General features: G+C 42.3%; 1 protein-coding gene across 1 annotated transcript; it reads right to left on the bottom strand.

The window, feature by feature from the left end:
• Window positions 1-51: 51 nt before the first annotated feature.
• On the bottom strand, window positions 52-16,435 carry twsg1 (twisted gastrulation BMP signaling modulator 1). Its single transcript, XM_022758116.1, has 5 exons — window positions 16,001-16,435; window positions 14,885-15,070; window positions 6,928-7,027; window positions 2,423-2,683; window positions 52-528 (listed from the first exon to the last, which is right to left on the bottom strand). Exons 2-5 carry the CDS (start codon window positions 15,035-15,037, stop codon window positions 347-349), a joined length of 696 nt encoding a protein of 231 aa, XP_022613837.1. The 5' UTR covers window positions 15,038-15,070; window positions 16,001-16,435; the 3' UTR covers window positions 52-346.
• Between the last annotated feature and the right edge of the window lie 143 nt (window positions 16,436-16,578).

Here is a 16,578-nt window from a genome sequence, read left to right as displayed (position 1 = left end):
CGCGAAGAAAAGACATTTGAAAATCAGACTCCTTCCTGTGAGACAAAGCAGTCCACGTCACCAAACTTTTCTTTATTTGGCATCATGAGACTGGGATTTAGCAGACCATAATTGTAAAAATACATTATTCATATACACCTCTAATAAAAAACACTATTGAAAACATATCTAAAAATATACAGTGAAATATAACAGCAGAATAAAAACAATTTGCAGGGGTAGGAGGAGGGGTGTAGGGGGTATTTTACAAGGTAACCGAGGAATGCTAACACATAACAGTCATAGTTTCCTCTGCCCTCAGTCCTCTGGTATAGCCCAGACATTTGGTACCAATATGTCCCGCACTTCAGAAAAGACAGTTCATGCACTTCACAGCCTTGCTGCCGTAGTCTACGCACTCGGGTCCGATGCACTGGCAGCAGGCATTGTGAAACCAGCGGTACTTGGATCCTCCCATTGACTCACAGTAAAGTTTACACTGACGGATAGACACGCAGTCGTCAAAGTAGACCACTGTGCACATGTTTTCTGAAAAAAAAAAAAAAAAAAAAAAAAGGGAAAGGCAAAGCACAAGACGTGAGTCACAAATCCAGTAAATGTGGTTTATGAAAACAAGCAACATTTTAAAGTAATTACTTTTAACCCTCAATGTTCCTACTTTTTTACTTCAGGGATGAAGTGAATTTGCAGCAGCTAAGTATGACCATATGTTTTGGTGAGCTTAATGAGTTAACTGCTCAGCTCTGCGGGAACGCTCCTATTATGAGTGTGTCTTTATAGCAAATAGCCCTGGTTTAGAGAGAGGGAGCCAAAACAGCCGCAGATGAAAATAAAAAATGGCAGCAGAACAACACTTTCAACCCAGTTACAATTCCCTGAACTGGAGACCTTCTGGAAGCACCGTTTCTCTGTAGCCATGAAAGTCTGACCCAACCCGAACTGGTCTCATGAAGACTTTGTAGTCTACTCCAGCTCTGGGTCGGGCCTGATTTTATTAGCACGGCGGGCAAAGATGCAAATGAAAAATCTGACTGGACCCGACATGACCAGAAAACTATGTAATAACAAGAAAAATGTAAGTAAAGCCTGAATTTTCTCATGCGGTGTAATTCATGTGTAACTCATTCAAAAACTTTATTAGTCATGTGGATTTGACGCAAGCAATAATACAAAGGCTCACAACCAATGTGAGACAGCACATCATCAAATGCCAAGTGACAAACCACTCTATCTTGATAACGTTAATTATATAAAATGTCATAAAATGTTGAAAAATGTCACAAAAGATTTCCCAGGTGACATCTTCAAATTACTTGTTTTGTTCAACCAACAGTCAAAACCCCATAGATATTTAATTTGTAATGATATAAAACAGAAAATATTCACATCTGAGGAGCTGGAACCAGCCAATGTTTCGTGTTTTCGCCTGACTCATGACTTTAACAGGTGACTGCCTTTTTTTAAATATGCCATTGATTAATAATCTGTGGATTGAAAAACTGATTGATAATCTTAACGTTTCAGCACAGCTTTCAAATGAGAAACTCACTCATACACTTAATCACAGCTGCTTTCACGTGTCTTAAAATAGAAGGATCCATCTTCGGTTCATGTAAGATAGTCATGGGCAGTGGCACAAGTATTCATTACACATAATATATTTTAAGAGCTGTGAATCTTTATTTCTGATACATCAGCCCGGGGTAGTGTTTGAATGTTGTAGCTGGTCGAGAGTGAGCAAGTTCAGGTAGTTTAATCTGTAAAAATGCATTTGACTTTATGTGTTTGTATAAAATTGAATCAGCAAAGTAAATAATAACTGCAGCTGTTAATTACATGTAGGGGAGTAAAAAGTGCATCTGGAATGATTAGTCTACTAAACGACTGAAATTAAAGAACAACTACATTGATAATCGATTGATGGTTTTTAGTCTTTTTTTTCCCCTTTCTTTTTTTTCCAAAGCAAAAGTACCAAACATTCACCGGTTGCAGCTTCTTCAAATGTGGATTGGAGGATTCTTCTGCTTTACACTGAGATATCTGACACTAAACTGCATATCAAACTTTTCACCATTATCTGACATTTTATTGACAAAACATTTAATCAAGAAAATAATCACCAGATTAAACTGTGACGGAAAATAATGGTCTGTGGCAGCCCTACAACATTTCCCTCTTAAATGTTATAATAGACGTACAAGTTCACAATTGGAAATTCTCAAGTTAAATGCAAGTTACTGTAGGATGGACACAATTTTTAGACCCATGAGAACCTCTCTTTTACTCTGAAAAACTGAGACTTCACCTTCCTGTGAAGAGTGACTCTCAATATATGGATTCATATGTCTATGAGAAGCTTATGACAAGTGTGAACAAATACATTTTAGTGAGCTGAAATAACTTTGGATGAGTCTGGCGTTACCTTGAGTGTCGTAGCTGGCGTGGATGCTGTTGCCGGGCACCGACACGTTCTGGTGCTGGTTGTCGAGCGACTCCAGGAAGGACACCAAGTTCTCATGATGCGAGAGTTCCTCTGCGACGGGGAAGGACACAACCATCATGTTGATCGGCGCGTCACCTTCCGTGAGGGCGCGGAACAGCGAGGGGATGGGGCGGTGGAGCTCCTCCACGGTGCTCTTCGACGTGGCCGGAGAGTCGCTGTAGTTCTTGGGGTTACACATACCTGACACAAAGAGATGCAGGAAGACATTAACGGGTCACTTCGTGCAGATAGTTGGGTCACATAGTTGGGTTTAGTTGAGCAGGTTTTCATATTCATCTGAGATTTCCGCTGCAACACCAATACAATGGAATAAAATTTGGTTTGTGGCGCTCACAGCAATGAAAGTTACATTTCAAAATATCAAAAGAGCAACATCTATTTCCAGAGACAATGCCACTATTACAATGGCTCAAAGTAGTTACAACTGAGTAAATAGGCCCTATAAAAACTGAGTGATACCACTGAATTACTGTTTATTTTAACACTGAAAAAGTACATTTCAATGCTGTGAGCGCCACAAACTCAATTCCATTTACTTCCATTTACTTCCATTGCACTGGGGTCAGGTCTGCAGCTAGCATTAGGAAATACTGAGGCTATAAGTTCAAATCTCTCCACAGCAACTAAACCAAAGTAAACTAAAATTTAAAGAGTATTAAAAAAAATAGAAATGTACAATTTTTCACATTTGTATTTATTCATTTAACTGTTCGTTATTACTTTCACTACATTGTGATCTAAATATTGTTTCCTTTAACGGGTTCTCTACACTGCCAGGTATGCAATTTAGGTGGATAACACAAAATTTTTCATTTTATTTTATTTATTTTGCCTAAAAACCATCAAACTGTAAACCTAGTCTGAAAATTATCCGAATTAGCTTTTAAAAACCCAACCTGTGTGTCATTACTGAACTTAAACTCCTCTTCATGTCCCGGGTTTCCTCTGCCCCTAGCTCCAGCACTGACTTCTACTTCTTTTGTAATTTAGTGGACTGACCCTTTAAGCGCATTGGCAAGGGAGTTTATTTGCAAATCATTACTGCACTGAAAACACACAGGTTTAACAGTTTAATTGCTTCACACATTTCAGCTCACGAGCGCAGTTCAGTCAAACCACACCGCTGTCAGAGTATCTTGTCTCAATCAGGGTCTTTTTAACACTTCATTTAATTTCCAAATACAGTAGCAATCACTCGACAAAGTCCCCACATCCTCAGATATGATCTTTCTAACCCTTGAAATGAGTCAAAGTGAATTATAGCTAATGGGTAAATCATTTAATGAGGAGCGGAGTTTGACAGAGGAATTGGATTACAAACCAGTGCGAACAGCAGAGCCAGAGCAGCTGTTTTAGATAAAGCGTACACATGGGTCCTCCCTCTGTGTCCTCCCTCCTGCCTCCTCCCTTCCTCTAAAATACAAACTGTCCTCTCCTCTCCCCGCCGCTCCTCTGCAGGGCTGCTCTAACCACTCGCAGATACACACTTCAAAGTAGCCAGTGTTTGGCATAGATAACGTGTTTAGAGTGGAAACTTACTCAAAGTGGTCATAGGGCTAGTGCTGTCAGAAAAAATGAGAAATGAGGAAAAATGAGAATTATACTGATGCTTCAAGCTACAGGTTGTCTTCAGCGCGTTGTAAAAAGTCTGTCCAGGAGGAAAACTCCACCGCCATAACATCTGTGCAGCAGCAGCAGCAGCAGCGAGTCCAGCGCTCAGAGTCAGATGCATGTATTTGTGTTCCACATGAAAGAGCTTTAATAAAGCCTCCTTGTCGGCATGTAGAGCAATATCTGTCTGTCAAAGCTGATCTGAGAGCCTGTTGGTTTGCAGGGGCAGGGCCAGAGGGGCTGGGTGGGGTGGTATGGGCCCCCCAAGTCTGCCAAGTCAGAAGGTGATAGGTATTTGGCTTGATAGGATCATGGATAGATTACAGAGCAGGTCTACAGAGCACAGGAACCCAGGACCAGGACCAGGACCAGGACCAGGACCAGGACCAGGACTTGTTCTTGTTGAACAACTCAAAGCAACTATGAAGAGACACAAAATAACTACAGAGAGATGTAAAACAAGAAGAAAGAGTTGCACGAAAAGAGACACAAAACCACAATGACACACAGAATGAGTACAAAGAGAGACAGAACAACCACAGAGGCACAAGACGACCAAAAGGGACAAAATGACGACAGAGACTTACAAAAAAACACAAGAGGACAAAAACCAGAGACAAAATATGAAACACAAAACAAGACATAAAGCAACCACGACACGCACCATCTCATTTTATGTGTCGTTTTACAACTCGTAAAACTAGAGAGTAGCTGTAGTAGACTATAAAGAAACATAAAGTGACCACATAGACATGCAAAAGGGCGCGCAAAAGAAAACAACTAAAAAAGGGCTAAAAAGGCAAAATGACCACGAGGAGATGCAGAACGACCACAACTCATATATGTAGTGAAGAAGAAAGCATTCAATAAATGGTATTAAGTGTATTTTGTCATAATTAGCGTGTGAATTCTTGAGTTATGGCCAAAAAACATGTTCTGTGAAGTCACAGTGACCTTTGACCTTTGACCACCAAAATCTAATCAGTTCATCCTTGAGTCCAACTGAGGATTTGTGCCAGATTTGAAGAAATTCCTTCAAGGCGTTCCTCAGATATCAAGTTCACGGGTCCCCCCCCCCCCAACCAACCAACCAACCAACCAACCAACCAACAACAGAGAGTTGCTGGACCCTGCTGGTTTGAAGTGGGTTTCAGATGAAGAAGAGTTCACCAGCCAAATGTTTTCCTGTTTCACAAATCCGGTTGTTTTGGATCTCCCGGGGATTTAAACCCCCACTGCATTTTGGGAAGAGGCTGAAAGTCAAAGTTCATCTTGGCAGGTCGACCACCCAGCCCCCCCCCCCCCCCCCCCCCCCCCCCTTCCTCATCCTTTGATCTCCCGCACGACCTCGAGACCGCCTGTACATGTGTGTAGGTGTCACTTTGCAGGGGGACAATATTCCTTTAATTTCCTGAGCCCAGATGAACGGCGCTCCTCTCAGCTCTGCTTCACATCAACATCCACACTGTCACTTCTCAGAGACACGTTCAGTATCTGGCTTCACTCACCTCACACTCATCTCGTATCGGAGCAGCAACACTGAGCGAACCGATTCCTCTTTTAAACCTGCAGCGCTTATCAACCGCCAAGTGCATTAAAGCCACAGCCTCATTTCTCACAACCTTTTTACAGGGAGAAAGAGCTCGGCTGTGAGGCGACTGAGAGATCAACAGAATGTACGGAGGGAGATTAGTGCCGAAATCATTTTGTTCTTCCGTATTTTCCTTTACTGTCTTTAACTGTTTGTACTTTTTAGTAGTAGCTGTAGGCTATAGCTTAAAGCAGACGGATGTCGTCTCTCACACAGTGCACAGCCTCTGTCTCTCTGCCACTCACTGAACAGAGTAGACGCAGGACAGGGCGTTACTGGGGACTCTTGTCTAAGCAGAAACAAAGGTTTCAATGTGCATGGAGAAAGGAAAAAGTCCAAAGAGGTCAAAACTCCAGTAACAGCAGCAGCAGTAAACTTTATCAAACTGATGCGTTTCGGCTCGTGGCCTTCATCGCGGACTCTCTTCTAAGTAGTCAAGCTTTGTCTAAAAAGTCTCTACATTTGTCGCTAGGTTGTTTTTTTGAAAAAAAATTTAAAAGTTTCTAAAAATTTATGGCCAAATGCCTCATGTTGGTAACCCTGCAGGCTGTAAACGCCCCGCTAATGGCACCGAGAACTGGTTTCCATTCAATTTGGATCTCTGTTTAGGGGTTTAAAAAATGTTAAACTGGTAAAACATCCCCCCAGGGTCAATGAATTTGTGGAGTTAAACTGAGTTTTTATCTTAATTCTTTTTCCTAACAGTGCCTTACATAACTTGTTGACTTTTATTTCATCCTTGCAGGATTTAGTGTTCTCTCTGAGTGTTTTCCCTTATATAACCCCTGTGTTATTTGACTTAAATCTGAATCATTTCTGAGGGGTTCTGGATTGGGAACAATAGTTCAATTCAATCAAATGCTGGAAAAAATTCAAGATGAACTCAGTAAACAAAATGCAACTTTAGAGTTGGATATTCCATATTTACATCAAAATCAGTTCAAATTGTGCCTTGCAGATTTTTTGAAACGCAACAGTCCAATACAAACCTGACAAACTTAGGTCTCTACAACTGGAGCGTAATCTTTGCTGGCACTAATGTCTTTTACAGATGTTGAGCTCAGCGGCCGTGTGTCCTGCTGAACCGGCCGTCTGAACCTGCTCAGTCACTGGACGACAGCATGGATGGGATCGTGTAAAGTTTTCCAAGTGCAAAAATAATGCTGACTAACTCGCTGTCAGCTTGAAAACATGTTGCTAAGAAATGAGCCGCTGCACTCACCCACACAGTCGCAGCACTCCTCCCAAAGGTTCCCCAGACACAGCATGCACTCCTTACAGCAGGAGCAGTTCCCGTCAGACGGACGACACTGGCACAGCTCCTGCAGGACACAAACAGCATTTGTCAGCAAAACATAAAGACAGAAAAACATCATCACTGATCGTCAACACTTCTGTTACTACCAAACTGTCATGGATAATAGTGTCCGACAGCCCGATAATTAGATTTGTTTCACTTCATCACTGTTTTAATTGTAGATGAAAACAGTGTGGAAGCGGAGCAGCAGATATCAGACCTGACATATATATTTGAGCCTGTGTGGGCTCTAAACTGGGGGTATCCTTTGTTTTCTTTTTTTGATAACAGCCAAATAGATCCCAAATAAAGTTATTTGGGATTTAGAGAGAGTATAAACAACACTGCCAACACCAATCACAGATGTATGGAATATGAAAATCCACTTAATCGAAACATGTTTTACAGCTGGAGTCTCTGAGTGAAATGCACACAGCCTGTATTCAGAAACTAAGCCTTAAAACGAGCCGTCAGGACTTTGTGATGTCACAACTATACAGTCACTCTCAGGCCTCACGTCTCAAGCCCAACCCACCTGGGCCCACCATCCACCCTTGCAGGATTTATTGTTCTCCCCGAGTGTTTACCTGAAATCTGCTAGATTTTTATTTGATCACTCAGAAAACAATCAGCCAATCAGAAGAGAGGCTCAGAGCCTCCTCTTCTCTGATTGGCTGATCAACCTGTTGTTACTAGAGCGTCAGAGAGAAGCCTGAGAGAGGAGATGTAGAACTACATTGAAATATATCTTCTTATGGATCAACACTTCAGATGAAGCACAGGAAAAGTGTAATGGGACCCTTAAGATGTCTTGTTTGTAATTTTAGGAAATGGGAACGGTTCATCTCACATCAAAACTACACATACAATATTTTTTATAATAAAAGACCCAGGTCTGAAAGGTGCAGCAGTAAAAACATATCACACAGCAGGCAGAAGGCAACATGTAGACATACTGTACAAACAGGAGACGTACCATTAACACATCAACAGAAAGAGCAACAGCAGGTTTGCTTCACATACAGTGACTATTACACACAAGCCATTACAAGACGGAGCAACCGGTGGTGGTATTTCTCCAAGTGTGTTATCGTGTCCACAAAACAGACACTGTGATAACTCCACTGTACTTCTATTCACGAACAGAGCAGGTTCTGACACGTCAAAGTTTAAACCATTCAAGCGTATTTTCTTGAATGGTTTTACACTGTGGCAGCGGCTGAGCAGAGGACGCTGAACGAATGTGTGCGACAGAGTTCAGAGCAGTTTTCAGTCCAAGACAAATCTTCATGAGATGTAAGATGGACGTCTTTCAGGTTTGAATGCTGACTATCGAAATGACATTATATTTGAATACCCTCTTTATTGGTCCATTATTTCACAAGGTCAAAACCAGGTCAAGTCTTAAGGGAGTTAAGTGTCAAGTAAGTGATAAATAAGATGCGTCTCAAATGTCTCAAATCAAGAATCAAGTCTGCAGCTCTGACAACAGTTGAAGTCATTTTTAAGCAGATGCTCACAGGTAGCAGCCTCTCAAATAATTCTAACTTTTGTTCAGATGACAAAAACAATAAGAAAACTCAAGCTTCAGGGAATAACGATGGACATTAGTTAATATCGTCTGACATTTCATACACTCAACAATCAATCAGTTATTAAAAAAATTAACCTTCAGACATGTTAATTATGAAAATAATTGCAGTTCTTCTGATGGAACAAAGCATCGCCTTGACCAAGGTTTTCTATGTGCTGACGACTCAAACAAATGATTTAATTGAAATTTAAACTCGGATTAAAACAGCAGCAGCAGCCCTCTTCCAGAGAAAGATACCCTTGATACTTGATTATACTTCATTGGTGCAAATTTCAAACAAATGTGCAATTTATCAAATGATGGAGATCCATGTGGTATACAGTGATTCAGCCATGAGTGAACCACACAACCTGTGACCAAAAATGTGTCATGATTTAAAAAAAAAAGTTGCAGCCATTGTAGGAAAATAAAAAAGAAAGCTTTTCCCTATTTCCCTAAACAATAGGATTACAGTTTGCACTGTAATGTGAGAGGGATAAGTAATGTAACAGTAATGGTCTTTTATACTGACCAAACTTCCTGCCTCGCTTCATCATTTCATTCCATTAGATATTTGTGTAAAATTGTGTGATAATCAACGTATGAATTATAGTTTTAAATTGTGTGATAATCAACGGTCAAAACTGTGTGTTGTGAGGTCACAATGACCTTGACCTTTGGCCACCAAAATCCAATCAGTTAATCCTTGAGTCCAAGTGAACGTTTGTGCCAAATCTGAAGAAATTCCCTGCAGGCGTTCCTGAGATATCGTGTTCACGGGAATGGGACGAATGGAAAACATAATGCCTCTGGCCCTGGCCGTCGCAGAGACATAAAAATGTAGTTTCATTTTAGTGGATTTATGAGAAACATTTGTGATAATAATCTGGTTCACTGGGTTCACTTTCCTTCATGCACACACACACACACACACACACACACACACACACACACACACACACACACACACACACACTTCTCGTGGTGCTTCTTATGGAAGGAAGGTATTATTATTATTACAAGAGCTTCTGCAAACATCCAAAAACACAGACCTCCGCTGATCCCACAACTCTTCCACACACATTACGAAAAAACAGCCTCATTCCTCGGCTTCGGTGCAGCTCGACTCTCTGGGGACGGAGACGCAGCGAAGGAAACTAAGCTGAAATGTGTAGGTGGGACTGAAAAGTGGGTGAGACTGCCAGAGGAGTTCCTCTTTCTCCCCCCTGAACAGGGAGCACATTCCTCCAAGTCAAGGTCACAGCGATGGGGGGAGGCGGCGGGGGAGAAACAGGAGGAGGGAGGGAGGGAGAAGAAAACACCTGGAGAACAGAAGCGCGCTTGCCCCCCCCCCCCCCCACACCCTCCCTACAACACACTTTCCCCCTCCTTCCCTCCCTTTCTCCCGTGTTTTTTTCTCTCCGTTCAGTCTCTCTCCTCCCTTCCTTTTATACTCTCTCCCTTTTAAATTTCTTCTTCCCCCGCTCCTCCATTATATCTTTGCACAAGTTGTCTCCCACACGTAAACAGTCCCAGCAATGATAAAAGACTCTCCAATGACTCACCAGTGAGGGATTGCAAAACCACACACAGCTCACTTAATCACCAGCCTCTCAATCCCCAAACCTCTGATCAAGATCTGATCCCATGAGTAATTATGACTCTCAAAGGTGGAATTATAAGAAACTAAACAGCTGCCCAGGGGAAAAACACGCAGCTCATATTTCACAAATCACAGAAAAATGTACTTTTTTTTAAAACCATCTCATGGAAACAGAATTTGTTTTATCAGACATGGAGCTGGAGCTGCGAGGCTGTTAGCCTAGCAGGTGAAAACAGCTAACGGTTTAACTGTTTTAAATACACACATGCCAGCACCTTTATGTTAGCTTAGCTTAGCATTATGACTGGAAACAGGGAGAAAACTCTCTGAGTTAAAATATTAACTCATTGTCTAATGAACAATCCATGGTGTTAAGGTGCTGGTAGGGTTATTCTTAAATTTAGGACTGAGCCAGGCTAACTGCCTCCTCCTGCTGCCCTTCGCTATGCTAAGCTAAGCTAATCACTTTCTGTTTATGAGTGGCATCGATCTTCTCACCTACATCTGCAAAAAAAAAAAAAAAAAAAAAAAAGCAAATTTCTCAAAATGTCAAAACTATAAAAAGGAGAAAGCGGGAAGGAAACTTGTGACCTGTCTCCTTACTTGTTAGTGAACTTCATGGGTCTCTGCTCTCGGCTGGTGGCGCCCCAAAGAAGATTCCATATAAATCCAACTAAAACTAAATCAATTAAATAAACAAAAACAGTAGAAGAGCCAAAACTCTGAGTCACAAGATTTCAATCCAGTCGGTGACATGCAAAAAGACGACAAGGATCATCTGCTTCAGAACTCAAACAACTGCTGCTGATCACCAAAGAGAACACGTGACCTTATGGGACTGTAAACTTTTAAACTGCCAAAGAAGTCACCCTGGCATTTTTTAACATGTGATGAGCTTCTTCTTTTTTTTTTTTTTTAACATTTTGACATTTTACAATTGTTAAACTAAGTGACAGACTAATAATCTTTAGTTGCAGCCTTACAAACAACCCTTTCCTCCATGAGGATGGATGAGGTTATCGCGACCACTTCAACAGCTCTCATTAGGCTCCTCTGGCTACAAAGAGGAAACCGCTGTAATCAGTCAAAACCCAGCTGCAGTGAGACAAAAGGACTCTGGAGAGAAAGTGAACATGTGCAGAGCGACCGCTGCCGCTGCTGCTGTGTGTGTGTCTCTCTGTGTGTGTGTGTGTGTGTGTGTGTGTGTGTTTGAAATCTGCTGCCCCACCCTGCTCCACAGCCGGGCCTGGACAGAGCTGGCTTGTGAATCTCTGCTGCACACTTCACAGGTTCCCCACTGTATGTTTCCCTCAACCAACCTCCCCCCACAGACACACACATAATACACACACACACCTCCTCCTGACCTCAGCCTCCCCTCCCTCCTCCTCTCATGTTCTCCCACCCTCAGGGGTTTTGGGGAATTCAGACAAATGACTTGAGATGGCAGCAGAGCGTAAAAAGCGAGCGTCGGACAGCAGATCCCACTAATCACAAGCAACATGGAGCTTCTACAGAGGGGCTAGAGGCGGAAAACTTTTCTCCTTCACGGCACACGCACCATCGCTCTCGCCTCTGACAGCTAGCGAGTTGGTGTCGGCGGGGTCGCGGAAGCTACAGAGCTCGTTGTCCTGAGCAATGATTCATCAGGCGAAATAAGCCACCTGGAAGTAAAGAGGGGGGGGGGCCACAAATGTTCTGTTGATAACAGGATGTTTGAATCTTTGCAGAAATTGAAGCCAGAGGGAGCAGATGTTGGGTACTTGGTAGAAATAAGTTTGGGCCAATAAAAAAAAAAAAAAGCTGAATATATAGAGTGTAATAATTTAATGTGGCTAAAACTGAAAAGTTCAGTCTGTAAAAAAAAAAAAGAAGAAACTTTATTTCTTTCTTGCTTAGATTGAATTTTTTTGTAGGTAGACTTGAAAATGTGGCATTTTTCTTCAATCTCCATGTTCAGAACGTAAATATGTATCATGGGCGAATAATGGCATCTGTAGCAGAGCTGAAGCGATTAGTCGATCTACAGAAATAATCAGTGACTATATTGATAATCAATGAATCCTTTTAGTAAAAAACAAAAAAACAAAAACACATTTGCCGCTTGTAGCTTTTCAAATGTGAGCATTTCTATGTTTTAAATCAAACACCTTTGGGCTGTTGCTGACATCACCTCAAGCGCTAGGAAAAATGATCGATCAGTTAATTGTAAAAAAAATACTTGACAGATGAATCAATCATTAAATGAACCAGCAGCTGCAGCTCCAAGCTTTTGCATGTTGTCTTTGAGCAACAGGTTTTATGCAAATCCAGATGCATTGTGGTCCGTCAAAAATCAACTGAGAGTAAAAAAAAATTTGTTTTATTTAGTTTAATTATTAATTAGTTTTTACAAAAACTCAGGCCGTTACATTTCTAATGTTGCAACCTGAATTCATCCTTTCATTTACTGATTGATCCTCCGGCCTCGTGCCTCCAGGTCTTTGGTTTGTTTTTGATTGATGAACTAAATAAATACTAATAAAAAGCATTTAAAAGCCAGCATTTATGTGCTGCAGCCTGATGCTGTAATACTGTCAGTGGCTGCCGCGAGGCGAGTTTCTCTTTTAGTGACATATAATTTAAAGTTGAGGTTTACTTTGTCCAATTTGGAAAAGAGCAAAGGCTGCGTTACCAACCAGGAAAAGTGGGCAACTGTCCAGGGGCCCCAGACTGCTAAGGGACCCAAATGCCCCAGATTCACTGCATGCCAGTTGTATTTTAGTAACTGAGTTAACTGCACATTTGTTGAGGAATCTGAACAACTAAACTAAGGCAGGCCCTGCAGTATTCACTCATTGTGTGACACTGTAACATTACATGTTCCTAAATGAACTGGCCTTTAACCAAATCACCACAATAAGGGCCCAACAGCAATCTTTGTATCCACAAAACGCTACGTGGGTTTGGTTAAAATTATAGCTGCCATTTTATTTTCTCCCACTTCATCATTTATAAAATCAGAAAATAGTGAAAAGTGCTCATCACAATTTCCCAGAGCCCAAAGTGACGTCTTCAGAAAGCTTGCTCTGTCAAACCAACAGTCTTAACACTAAATATAATAAATGTATAATTATATAAAAACAAACAAAAAAAAGCAGAAGATCCTCACATTCAAGTGGCTGGAACCAGTAAAAATTTGCCATGTTAAATTATTCATTGATTATCAGATTGATTTTCTGTCAATCGACTAATTGTTTCAGCGCTACTTAAAATTTGTTCCTTCCGTTTGACGTCATTTCTCATCTCCAAGCAGAAATCTTCATTCGCATTCAGAGCCCAGCTTCCTGTGTCAGGACTGTGTTTAAAGCCCGTCAACCTCAACTACCTGCAGAACACTGACTGAGGTCAAACAGGTGAAACAGCCACTGAGGTTAAATACAGTACTTTAAAGATGTTAATGAGAGAGGCAGAGCCATTGAACACACACGCGCACTTCTACACACACACACACACACACACACACACGGAGAAGAGAGGACAAGCAGCAGCTCAGATTTAACTTGACAGGTGGTGGAAAGACGGGCCAACACCTTTTTTTCATCTTTTCCTCAAAATAACAAGAGAGCATGACAGAATGTGTGTTACTCGGAGGGCACCACCCCTCATCCCATCACCCACCGGGCTTCAGACATGAGGGAAAATGTGACACAGAGGAAGTGATGTTAAAAAGTCAAAAAAGGGGGGCAGGGGACTTGACGTGAAAATAAATCAAAGAATTACCAGGATCCCCTGGTCCTGTGCTCTGAAACTAACCAGCCTCAGTGTGACAGGTCGAGACCAGAACAGGTGTCTATAAAAACAGGACACTGACTGTGGATAAATCCACATCTCTGCTCCTCTGCAGCTCACTCTGGGAAAAACCTTCCTCCAAGGCGTTTCTTGGCTTATCGAAGGAATGTATCTGCATTCTTCATAACAGATTCCATCTTTGTTCTCAAGTCCAAATATCCATCGTGTTCTGAACTTGGGCGGATTTTAACTTGACTTTGGCTATTGCTGAATATTTGTTTTTATGTGAAGTATTTGTATGAAACTGGCACGGACGCTTAAAAGAAGAAAGAACGGCTGAGACATATTTTCCTCCACTTAATTCAGCTGCACGTTGAAGGAACGCTGCATTTTTCAGTCAATTTCAGGCAGATTTAAAAAGTTAAAAAATCCAAACTTCTTAACTGGAAGTAACTTCTGCTGCAGACAACATTTCATTCGTGCCTCTTTCAGTTTGTGCTTATGCAAAAACAGCTGTAACAGTGTAGGATGAAAAGCCTGAACTTGGATGCATTCACACAGAGATTTGCAGCTTTCATCTACAGAGAAGAACATCACACTCATGGACTGTGTCCAGCTCTCAGCAGAGATTATCTGTCTGCGAACACACAGTGGCCTGAGCAAGGTGAAGCTTGTGTGAGAGCAGTGATGTCGAGAATAGAAAATCCACAGTGAGCGCAGGATTTTTCAAGGTGCAAACCACATTTTCATGTAGTTTAATCACTGTGGCACAATTCAACGTATGGAAAATCCTATCTGGTGGTGCAGTGGGTTCAATTTTAGACCAGAAAGATGAGAAAGAAACTAGTTCAGCTGCGTTTGGGTTGTTCACTGAGCAACTGCCGTGTAAACTCAGCCTCCAGCGCTCTCAGAGAAAGCATATTTAAGTTTCTTACCTGTATGAGGCACTTGCTGACGTCGCTCGCGCACAGGGCTTTGTTGCAGCCGGAGGTCAGAGACAGTCCTGATAGGAGGAAGAGGAGAGCGACTGCGGTGGCGGCGGCGGTGGTGGTGGTGGTGGTGGGGAGGATCAGCTGACCAGGCCTCATCCTGACGGCTCACCAGCACGACACTGGAAACACCTACATCAACACAAGAGCACAGGACCGGAGCTCAGAGATCAGGGACAAACAAACAAAACTTCATCTCTGAAATTCCACAAGAGGAGAAGTTAAGAGCTGCAAGATGGTGCACAAGAGATAATAAGACATAACAGGAGGTGCCTGTTAAAACTACAACACTTTGAATATGTAAAACAGAGCGGAGGGTTTCCTGATGGTGCAGCAGGAAGCAGATGGAAATAACTTGAAGCCACTTATTGACTGTCCAGATCTGAGCTTTCAGAGTCAAAAAAAATAAAAAACAAAAAAAAATTAGATTAAAGGTTTTCACTCATATTCCCTTCATATATGTGCACTACAGAACGAGCCGGATCATGTATACTGTCAGTGTGATCTGAAACCTAAATCTGAGTGCCAAAGCTCACACACCTGGGCTGGTAGGTGGATCTGTGTGCTGTAAGTGTAAAGAAAATGTCGTGCAGAGCAAACACAAGCTTTGACATGTAAACACCACATTTCTAAAAAAAAAAGGCCTGCGTCACATTTCATTCAAATGCAGCACTGCTCCCTTCACTGTGGAGTAACAACACACACACACACACACACACACACACACACATCTGGCAACATCAGCCTCCTTCACTTACTTTTTCTTTTCATATGTGGCCCTTTTTGAACAAACTGCCTGATGTTGAATCTTTATTTATGTCTAATCTCTGCTTTCCCACTTCACCACTCGCTGCACGTTGTTGCATTTCGCATGACGGAGCGAGAACATGTGAGGAACATTAGCTCCCTCACTCATGAACGCGTTTCTTCACCTCTTTTTTTTTTTTTTTTCTTAACTCATCGCTAACACCAAAACTTTGTTTCACTCGAACGCAGCCACAACAAGACCGAGTGCAAAAAACAAACAAACACGAGGAAGATAAAGAGGAGTTCATAACTTACCTCAGCGCTGTTTACAAGTTCACGACTTTTCTTTTCTGAAGGGGGCTGAGGCTGTTTTCTCTTTGAACTTCTCCAGGATGGTGTTCTGCCGCCGCTCAAGTGTCCACTGTGTCCAGAGGGCGTCAGTCTCTCCGCAGCACAAAGCGACAGGCAGTCGGGCGCCTTAAAGGCACACACTCCATTTTCTACCCAACGTCTGCAGAGGAAAACACCGGGCCTCAGGTCACACACACTCTGGTTTAATGTCTTCAGGTGGATAGTCCGACTCATCAAACCGGAAATATTAGCAAGAGAATAAAGTTACAGCCGCTGCCGTGCGGAGGTCTGTGCGTAAAAGTCTTGTGCGTAAAATCTCTTGGTAGCCAACCCATGTGAGATCTGCTAGGCTTCTCTTGCACGAGCAGATCCACCCCCCTCACCACATTTAACCCTCTCCTTTTGTCTCCAGCCTTATCAGCCGTGTGACTGCGCTCATTAGGTGAGAGAGGGCGATTCGGAAGCCGTGAAGCCGCGCGGACTTCCCGCTGAGACGCCCCCCCCCCTCCGGGCTCATTTGTAGCAACAACTCTCCCCGTCAC

Source organism: Seriola dumerili, unplaced genomic scaffold, assembly GCF_002260705.1.
Source record: "Seriola dumerili isolate Sdu_G_001 unplaced genomic scaffold, Sdu_1.0 BDQW01000291.1, whole genome shotgun sequence".
In the NCBI taxonomy this organism is placed as follows: domain Eukaryota; kingdom Metazoa; phylum Chordata; class Actinopteri; order Carangiformes; family Carangidae; genus Seriola; species Seriola dumerili.
This window is presented reverse-complemented; position numbering and strand designations above follow the sequence as displayed.